Source organism: Anopheles nili, chromosome 2 (genome assembly GCF_943737925.1).
Source record: "Anopheles nili chromosome 2, idAnoNiliSN_F5_01, whole genome shotgun sequence".
Classification (NCBI taxonomy): Eukaryota; Metazoa; Arthropoda; class Insecta; order Diptera; family Culicidae; genus Anopheles; species Anopheles nili.
The window spans coordinates 50,429,595-50,440,442 of record NC_071291.1 but is presented as its reverse complement, the minus strand read 5'-3'; the positions used below and the strand labels follow the sequence as shown (position 1 = coordinate 50,440,442).

At 35.4% G+C, this 10,848-nt stretch overlaps 2 protein-coding genes across 2 annotated transcripts; one reads left to right on the top strand and one right to left on the bottom strand.

Annotated features, from left to right (window-relative positions):
• The first annotated feature begins 3,088 nt into the window (after window positions 1–3,088).
• LOC128725391 (frizzled-2) lies at window positions 3,089–5,244 on the top strand. The gene has a single exon (XM_053819136.1). The coding sequence runs from the start codon at window positions 3,089–3,091 to the stop codon at window positions 5,135–5,137; it is 2,049 nt and encodes a 682-aa protein (XP_053675111.1). The 3' UTR covers window positions 5,138–5,244.
• Window positions 5,245–9,338: 4,094 nt separating this feature from the next.
• On the bottom strand, window positions 9,339–10,703 carry LOC128725381 (cytochrome c oxidase assembly protein COX11, mitochondrial). Its single transcript, XM_053819125.1, has 3 exons — window positions 10,699–10,703; window positions 10,263–10,551; window positions 9,339–10,203 (listed from the first exon to the last, which is right to left on the bottom strand). The coding sequence occupies exons 1-3, from the start codon at window positions 10,701–10,703 to the stop codon at window positions 9,883–9,885; spliced, it is 615 nt and encodes a 204-aa protein (XP_053675100.1). The 3' UTR covers window positions 9,339–9,882.
• Window positions 10,704–10,848: the final 145 nt, after the last annotated feature.

Sequence of the window (10,848 nt, the reverse complement as noted above, 5' to 3'; positions counted from 1 at the left end):
ACTGTCTTCAGTTGAATTTGGAAACTTTTTCATGTCAATTTTCAACGAATCAAATCTATCACGCGATATTTTGTTTTTTTTTTTAATAATTTTTCCTCACTTGGGCTGGGAAATTTGGTTGCTGCTTGTGTTGAATCAGATTCTATTATATTCTTACTTTAAACGCCGACGCACGTCCCTACACACATGTGCTCGTTCGGTTTTAGCGCGATGCAGTTATATTTGTGATGCAGCAAACCTCGCATGCTTGCTTTCCTGTCTGTCTTCCGAATGTTAATTTTTGATTTCTGACATTCTGACCTGACCACATGTCTTGTAGGTTTTCAATTTTTCGATCTGAAGAAAAATATTATAATTTACTTATATGATGTGTATTAAGCAGATCGCATCACTTTCTTGATACGATGAAAATGTTTGTTGTAAAGTAGTAACTATACGTAATGAAATTTTTGTTTCCAACATTGAAATTGAAACTGAGCGTATTAATTCACATAGCATTCATAAGATATTCAATTACATTAGTTTGTTTGCTTGCATGTTTTCTTCGCCGCAATAGAACTGTCTCAGTTTACATAGCGAGATGACTTGTATATAATCATTTATTGAATGGCCTAGTTTGCTTATTAAATCCTAGATCGGTAAACATCATTTTCTAAGTCCTCGCATCTGGAATCCATGTTAATTAGCCTTTCACTCGTATTCGACTTGTTATTACTTTGTATCTTCTACATGATCTTGGTTGCAATATCCGTGTATTTGGTTATGCTTTGCTAAGTTACCGGATAAATTGGGTGCAGTACAGTACATAGAATGATGAATACAAACCACAAAGACAACTCGTATCCATGCTCGATATAAATAACTTACAGATAATAAACTTTGATGCTCTCCAGCATTTTATCCCGCCGCTAGCCATGAGGAGCATTCGACGGGAAGACGAATGCAGTAGTCAGTCAAATACAAAGCACATATGAGTTTTTTTTGGTTGTGTTTAATAAATAAAACTCAAAGCAAACACAACATGGCATCCATACTTTTTTGTTTGCTTTGTTGGATGATGTACACTTTGCACCTTTACATATGTAAATGATGGATGCGTACGTTTAAAACGCTATTGCAAATTTCTTGTAGTTTTTATTTATGGTTTATAGTGTCATTAATATGATCGTAATATTTTATTTATTATTCGTTTCATACATTTACAATATCGTTAAAAAAGCGTTAATTGATGCATTTGGAATTTCAAATGAATTCCTGAAAAGATTAAACTTATGTGAATTGCATGGGGATTCAGTTACAACCTATATATCTATGTTTAAATTTTTGATTGAAAGAATATTGATTCTAGTTGAATGAAATGTTAATTTTAAACAAAAGCACAAGTGCAGTAACTCCTTATTTAAAACAATCCCTATTTTATTATAAATTTATGTTTTTAAAACTATATTTGAAACAATGTTTGTTTCGTTAAAATTTAACGTCAAAAACTATTATCAGTTTAAACAAATAATCTGCAAACGTTCTTTTATTGGTATCCAATATTTCATGGATATGATACTTTTTTAAAGAGAAAACGTCCAATGATGTTTACCGATATATTAGAACAACATATAACTGGAACTCTTGATTTCAAATAATGTTCAAGATAATTTTTTTGCGGCTTCTTTACTCACGCAGTATTTAGTATGAAACAATCATCGTGCATGTTTACGACATACTCGGTGGAAAGAGCATACGAGATGCCGGATAATTTTAATTCGTGCTAATCGATGCACTATTACCGAACGCCATTGCAAATTTATTTTAATTTCACTAAAGCTAATTTTGATGAAATATTTTATATGAATAAAATTTTTAAAGATTGATTTATAAGAAATAATAACTAGCCTTCACAAAGATCGTTCTTACATCGGATTATATCATACGTTTTTAACATATCTTCTAAACCTTCTAAATTATCTACCTTCATTGGTTGAGAAAAATAGGCCAAGACAGTGTAAAGAAAAGAAAACGCATTTATTTGATGGAAGAAATACGACGTATACAAAAACATTATGCTAACTGTCAAATATGCCTTGGTTGATGATATATTCAAACAATACGACAGAAAATTTGTAAGCAAAAACCAAATGCTCTAATGTTCCAATGTGTCACAATGTACCGTGTTTGTTACCAATGGTATAATGTATCCATGTGCAATAATGTGCAAAATTCAAATACTTCAACGTTAACAGTCCAGGGTTGTTTTCGAGAAAGATAATCCTCAATTCGCGTTCTAAGGCTATATTATGGGAAAACATGTTATTAGTGTCAATAATTGCGCTATTTGTTGACACTTTTAATATATGCTTTGGGCCATAATTCTGTTCCAACACATGCTGCTGGTATGCTTTTTTCTTTCCTGCAGGAAGGAATCATTCATAGGCTTTTTCGTTATTAACATATTCATTGCATTACCCACAAAGGCAGATGTGAATAGAACAGTTATTTGTATTCGTCAAGTCAATCCGTTGTTCACTTACTTTATATTGTTCACCAAACCAGTATAATTGAGAATATCATCAAATGGCGTTTTATTCATTTAACTAGATTTATATCAACAAAAGCAGAAATATCAAAAATAATTATTTATCATATTTCTCTTAAAAACAAATATCAGGTTTAGTCATCGGTTACATTAAAATTCAACGATGTTACTAATTACATCAACAACAGCATATTTTCTACAGCATATACTAATTATATTATAATCTACTACATCATATACTGATAATACTAATCCTGCGATTATTTGTATTTTCTTCTTTTTTATAGATTTTAATACTTGTGAAAGTAGATGAGACATTGGGCATGCATGAAAATGTTCAAGTAAAATATGCAGAGGTCAACGATGCTCAACATCATGCAGACTATCTAACCGCATAGATCAAATTTGATACGGTCTGGAACTTTGCTAAATATATTCAAATACTTGGTACACACGAATACTGCATAAGTTTTCTATTGCAAAAACTGTGGTGGAAAGGCGTGAGGAAACATTTGGAATATCGGAATTATACCGATAAGGTAGATGAAACACATAATCATTATGGCACAAATAAAAATTCAACAAAGCAGGCATCTACTACAAAAACTGCTGCTCCAGGATGGCTTTGTCGTAAACCTGCTGCCAATTGTACTGTTGTTATTCAGTGGACTGGCCAATGGTAGTTATCATTCTGGTGTAAGTCCGATGCCACACGTACCCGTTATTCCAAAAGATCCCAACTCGCGTTGTGAAGAAATAACTATCCCAATGTGCCGCGGCATTGGTTATAATCTGACCTCGTTTCCAAATGAGATGAACCATGAAACACAGGAGGAAGCAGGTCTAGAAGTACATCAGTTTTGGCCATTGGTCGAAATCAAGTGCTCTACAGATCTGAAATTCTTTTTGTGTTCTATGTACACACCTATCTGTATTGAAGATTATCATAAACCTCTGCCGGTGTGCCGTAGCGTGTGTGAACGAGCACGAGCCGGCTGTGCTCCCATTATGCAACAGTACAGCTTCAGCTGGCCAGAAAGAATGGCTTGCGAAAACCTGCCCGTATCAGGGGATAGTGATAATCTTTGCATGGAGATGCCAAATGAAGAGGATCATGGAGATCGTGGTGCTGGCAGTCCACCTGGCGGTGGTGGCGGAGGACATTCAGGGAAACCAACGAGAAAATCACATGGCGGAACAGGAAGTGGAAGTCAAAATGGCGGCGGTGGTAACATACAAAATAACAAATGCAAAGGCAAGAATTCAAAAAACTGCCAAAATCCCCCAGGGGAAAGAACAAAAGAGTGCATGTGCCGGTGCCGGGAGCCACTGGTAACCCTGGGGAGGGAGAGCACCACAACATTACTGCACCATCACGGCAGCCTAAGCAACAACCAAAGTGTAGAAAGGGTCGGCGACGTGCAAAACTGCGCGATCCCGTGCCGGGGAGCATTCTTCACACAGGAGGAGAAGGACTTCGCCGGCATTTGGATAGCTCTGTGGTCAGGCCTTTGCGGCATTAGCACATTAATGACACTGACTACCTTTCTCATCGACACCGAAAGATTTAAGTATCCTGAGCGACCGATCGTTTTCCTGTCAGCATGCTACTTCATTGTGTCCTGCGGCTACCTTACACGTATATTTTTGGGTCACGACGAAATTGCTTGTGATGGCAAGTCGATAAAGTATCCATCGGCCGGCCAAAGCTCTTGCACTATGATCTTCATCATGATATATTTCTTTGGTATGGCCTCATCCATATGGTGGGTGATTTTATCCTTCACATGGTTTTTGGCGGCCGGTTTGAAGTGGGGAAACGAGGCAATATCCAAACATTCGCAATATTTCCATCTAGCTGCGTGGCTTGTTCCGACTGTACAAACCGTGTCGGTATTACTACGACCCGCCGTCGACGGAGATTCGGTGGCTGGCATCTGCTACGTTGGAAACACATCTGTCGAGAATCTGAAAAACTTCGTGCTGGCTCCCTTATTTATGTACCTGGTCGTTGGAACAACTTTCCTTATGGCCGGTTTTGTGTCTCTTTTCCGCATCAGATCAGTAATTAAGCAACAGGGTGGCATTGGAGCGGGCTCCAAGGCAGATAAGCTTGAAAAGTTGATGATTCGAATAGGCATTTTTAGTGTACTGTATACAGTACCAGCTACAATCGTCATCGGGTGTCATCTTTACGAGGCATCGTATTTCGAAGACTGGATGACGGGACTAACATGCCCGTGCAAAGTGTCACCTGGACTTCGACAAAAACCACTGTACTCGGTGTTGATGTTGAAATATTTCATGGCTCTGGCCGTTGGTATCACGTCGGGTGTATGGATCTGGTCGGGAAAAACTGTTGACTCGTGGCGGCGACTTTGGCGAAGACTGTTCGGGCCATCGGATCACACTGGAGCCGGGCAGGTACTGATTAAACCACGACCGCCACTCCCTCAACCATACGCTACTTCCGGTATTGGAGTGCCTGGCTCTGCGGCAGCCTCGCTGTTAGCCACGCCGTATACACAAACTGTCGGCAGTGTGGCCTCCACAAGTCATCATCATCTACACCATCACGTCCTGAAGCAAGCTCCTTTAAGCCATGTATGACCTGGAGATATAGGCGGCGCATCTACCCTTACAGCCGGATCAGGTTCAGTCGTTGATCCTCGCGCCGTCTCAGTCGTTGTAACGCTTCCGGGTCCACAACCAGGGCAAGCCCTTAGCGATTATGGTCCAATATAGTTGACCGTACGTCCTGATACGGCTCGGTGGATACCTCCCAGTAATCTAAGTGAACTGTGAATACTGCATAGGTCTATCATTTCCTTTCTGCCGTGATATATATATATATATATATATATATATATATATATATATATATATATATATATATATATATATATATATGTATATATATATAATTATACATCTATATGTATACATATATAAATATATATATATATATATATATATATATATATATATATATATATATATATATATATATATATATATATATATATATATATATATATCACATCAAGAGACAACAGAGCAAGTAAATACGAAACGTTTCTGAATGTGTTCTAAAAACATGTCACATTTGGGAGAACATTGACCCCCGACCGCGAGGTGTGAAAGCAATTCTTAATAGTATTAAAATCAACTCGACTCAAATCGATACTATTCTATGATGTGCTAATGTGCATTATGTCATTACGTGAAGGTGTAACATGGAATACAGACTAAAATATTAAATTACAGAAAATAGACTATCATTATGCTCTATCAACCCTCTATCCATAAAGATCCGCGTCCCACATATATACGCATATAAATTCAAGACTCAAAAATATATTACTGGACAGGCAAAAGCGTATTGCAAGATCAGTTTAAGAAAGTGGCTCTCTTTCTAGTCGGTGATGTGTAGTGGTATAATGTGCTAAGGATGGTAATAAGTACATTGTTTGTGAAACCGTATAGTAATGTGGATGTTTGTAAGTTATATTTTATATGTAGAACGAAACACACATGAACAACAGCAAAGAAAAAACGTGTAAATTTAACATCACAAGAACGTATCAAATTTCACACGAAAAATAGTAACATCAGCTCTATTAAACTCCGGTTAAAAATTACTATCACAATCGTTTATCTTTATGAAGCGCCGAATGCAGCTTAATTTGACACATGAACGGTAAAAAACCATTCTGACAATGTTATTGAATTCTCTAGCGGACTATATATTTCAAAATTGAATACACGGTAGAGGCATGGAAAGAGAAACATTTCTTTCCAATAAACAAAACAATAATAATGTAACTAAAATAGTTACATTTAACATCACTGCCATCAATAGATCGGTGCGTTCATATTGCTAGTAGCAAAACAAATCATGAAAATAAATATTTTCTATCGGGAGCGTTTTGATGGAACTTTAATACGTAATTAGAATTAATTTGTGAAACTACTTAAAAAGTGAATCGGAATATCTAATGAAAACGTTTCAGCTTCTCATCCCCTCATAACTATAGTCGATAATTATTACCTTTAAATCAAGTTTTACTCGTTTAAAATTGAACATTCTTGCAAAATTTCATTTGCTTGCCCGAATTACTATAAAATGCCAATCCGTTAAATCCTGTTATAGTGAAAAACTTATTTAATCACGCTCCTGCACGTTGATGTTTTTTTTTCGTTTGTTTTTTAGGTATGATTTTATCTTTCATTATGGTTGTATAGATTCACACAAGCAAACTTAAGCTTTCTCAGATTGCCATATTAAAGTCAACTCAATATCCTCCGTAGTGTAAATGGCGATGAAGTTTAATGATTAATTATACACTAAGTTTGTTTGGTATATTCTTCAATATCAATTCATCTTGAATAATTAACGTTTTCCGTAGACAAAACGTGTTTAAATATGAATTTAGGTTGTTGTAATATTTGTATGAGTAGCGTCAAATTTTAATTGGAATTTTATGTTATTTTTCCTATAAAACAAGGATGCGTTTCGTTATGAATTTGTTTTATAAAAAGCTTAAATTGTGAAGCAAAGCTTTTGCATAATTTTCTACCTCTTTGCTTCGTGCCCTATTCAATATCTCGAGGGTTCTGAGGTATAGATATGGTTAATTGTACATATCAATCAACTTCAGATGTTACTGTAATGCCATTGTGGTACGTAGTGTCGTAACGCATTACAGATCGTCCACGACCATCTTTTGTTCAACATAACGCCATCGAAAAAATTTACATGCCGAAAATTAATTGCCGAAATTATCGCCATTTCGATAATGGAAACGTGTATTTGTCAAAATGTGAACACCGGAAAGGATTTTTCGCTTTCAAAGAGTTCATCATAATAGATGTAGGATAATAGGCTTTGTAGGTTTGTACAGCACGATATGTAAGCATGTGATAGAGTAAGTTACGAAAAAGGGAAAGAACAATAATTAAGGGAGCTATTAACTTTAAGACGATGGTTGCGCATCGTGCTGTATAAGCAAGACGATAACAAATCTTCCCACGATAATATTTACAAAATTAGTTCAACTTTTTTGTTTTTCATAAATTACTTAAAAGCATTAGAAAAGAAATCTCGGAGCAATCTAATTGATGCTATCGTAAACCGTGATTCGAATGAAACATAAATTTATAGAACCTAGAGTCCTGGTTTCAGTTAAAATAGCAACAATCTACCAAGCTCGAACTTCAAACAAAACAAAAATGGAAATACAATGCAAATTTTTGCCCACGTGACAAATGAGTTTGTTCGGTTGAGTTGCATCAGTCAATGTTTATGATTTGTCGTAGAACTAGAAACACCAAAGTCAAAAAAACGCATACTTCATTAAACGAGTTATTTCTTACGGTTTTTTGCATATCTCAATGCTGTCTTGTTTTACTCGCGAAAGACTTGTATAGAAAGAGGATCAAATAAATAACTTTTAACGCAACCATGCACAATACTGAAGGAAGGAATACATAAAAGTATAAATGCTGATGGTACTGCGATGAGATAAAGGTTCAACAAAGAAAGAGATTTAATAAACGAAAAAATCTTAAAAAGAAAATCTGGTTTTAACAGATGAATAGACTGTATACGAATATTGTTCATTTATTTTGTGGTAAAAACGCAACTAACACATGTTGCTGACTCAGGCGGGATGACAAAACCGACCACCGGAACCATGCTGCGCTAATAAGCGATCAAATGCTAAAATTGTTCATAATCCTTTCTACAAAATTTGCGAGACAATGCATCCAGCAAAGAAAGCTTTGTTTCGCTAGCTTGGTTTCGGGAATGGATTTTCAAATCTCTGGATCGCCTGCAGGGACGCCAAGGTCGCTATAGGAAAAGCGTAAATCAAAAAGCAGAATGAACAATAGTATATGTGTTAGAAGTATTTTCGTAATGCACTTGTAAAAACTTACTATTGATAGAAATATAGTTGGTGCGACATAATACAAACCTGGTTATGAAAATGTTTAGAAAGCCAACATGGTATAACAAGCGACATATAAGTCATTGTAAGAAAAGCACATCAATTCAAACAATAGAAAAGTAATAAACGGAAAAGCGCAGTAACATATACAAAAGTAAGGCAGCCTCTTATACAGTGGACACAAAAGCATATTTTTAATTGTTTAATAAATTATTATAACAATAAAAAAAATCTTTGATACAATTCTAAAGAGTTTTTTTTTCATAGATGTTGAGAAACGAAATATAGCCTACCAGGTAAACCTACAACACCGTTATGATATCTAAATCCCTCATAATACGATGCCTTTATTTCCATTTAGTTGGTTTAATCGATTCTACTTTTTTTGTTCCCTTGTAGTTATTTGAAATTTAGTTGGATGGTGGTTTTGTCAAGTTAGGTCGCTTCTTTTATATGACGACGCAGCTTTTTATAATTTGAATGGGTAAAAGAGGTCTTTTTACTTTGAATTTTGTTAATACTTTGAATTGCTAATTCTGAATAAATTTTTTTCATAGGTGTATGAAGATCGTAAGGCTTTATTTTTATGTATAAAACCTTCAGTAACTAACAATTAATTCGAAAGGTTTGCTATCAACAGCTAGCAATAATTTGTTCAAGAATTTGTTTTCATGTCAAAAAGATAGGAGTTACAAGAGTGAAAATTAAAAAAACAGATTTAAAATGACGAATTGATTTTATTACCATGATCTTATTTTTAATATCTCGTATGACGGCATAGCCTCATTATAAGCTTATCGTGAGCCGACAATAAATGATTAAAGAGAACAATTCCTCCCTTTCTAAACTTCAATACGGGTAGAATCCATTTACGGATTTTATTTTAAATTATATCAAACACACAGAAAAAAGAAAGAGTGCGTGCAATAAGACTCATCAAAATCTTGCTCATCCTTGGATTGCATAAACTTTTGTCCTCTCTGTAAATGAATGAGTTGAAAGTCGTTGGCAAACAGTACAGCACATTAGTTTACAGTTTATTTTTCGTGTTGAATCTTGACTGAAACTCCCCAACCAATAAAATGCGCCCCATAGTAAATTAAACCTCGATGATGTCGGCACATGACGCATCGCTATGAGGAGACCAAAGGAAAAAAATCCATTAAACCAAATAAATTCAACAATTATTTTGTCAGAACAACGATACACTAAGGTAAAATAGCAATAGATAACATAAATTGAAAACTAATCAGTACATTGTAACTAGCTTTTTGTATTTATAGTCTTTGTCTATCATTCCTTACATAGATGATTAGTTTTGATCAAACCTTTGTTTCGTGCAACTACATGCATAAAATAAAAGTTGCTGTTGTGGTTTGTACAAAATTATCCTTTGTTTGATTTTCATCCATGCTTTTTGGCATACACTGGGATCTGTATGTTCAAACCATCCTTAGACTCGAAAAAAGTATATGATAGAGTTATCGAGTCAACCAGTTCCATTTTAGGATCTTCAATGAACTCAGGATCGATGTAAAAAAACACTGGTAGATCCACCTCTTCATGTGGATTAAGCTGTTGTTCCTCAAAACAAAAGCATTGTATTTTATTGAAATACGCTCCCGCTTCGAATGGGACCACATTATATGTGCTAATGCCGACTACAGGTTGATTCGTTGGATTTCTCGCAGAATAGAAAGCTAGAGCTGTTTCACCGGGAACTACCTAAAATAAATCATAACTTGAATGAGCTTTTTCTCAAACATCAATCATCAATATTATACTTTAATTTCCGTTTGATGTGGTTTGAAATTCCATCGCATGGACGCTCCGATGTCTGCATTGAATTTTACTTTGATAATTCTGTCTTTAACTTTATGCATTTTTTCCACCTTTTCAGCATCATGTCCTTGGCTGGTGGTACCACCGTAACTGTATGCTTGACAAAACATTCGATATAACGGGACGGCCGCATAGCTTAGACCAACGGTCAACACACCGGCAGCCGCCACGTAATACACTGTTGATCTGATTTTATATTTTCGTTTCGCATCAAAACCATTACTATTGAACCTACGAAATGTGATTGGTAATGATGTTTGGTATGCTTTCAAGCATATATTTTTACTTGCCAAACCACAAGTAATATGCCTAATATTTGCAAACATTTTGGAACAAACTTATTGTTACAACACTCATAAGCTATTCAGTTGTTTTTACCGCATTTTTTTTATTTTTGTCACCAAACAACTCATGCAGTGTTGAAGACAGGTACACTAGACATGTAGAATTGTGTACAAAGCTGTTTTAGTAAATCGGCTAAGGCAGCCAACTGTTGTTACTAGTTTTCAGGACAATACAAATATCTAG

What these genes read in the sequence shown, in the direction of transcription:
- LOC128725391 (XM_053819136.1), top strand. Translation starts at nt 3,089, where the DNA reads ATGGCACAAATAAAAATTCAACAAAGCAGGCATCTACTACAAAAACTG.
- LOC128725381 (XM_053819125.1), bottom strand. An exon ending in CACATCAAACGGAAATTAAA is followed by an intron (nt 10,204 to 10,262) that starts GTATAATATTGA and finishes GATTTATTTTAG; the next exon opens with GTAGTTCCCGGTGAAACAGC.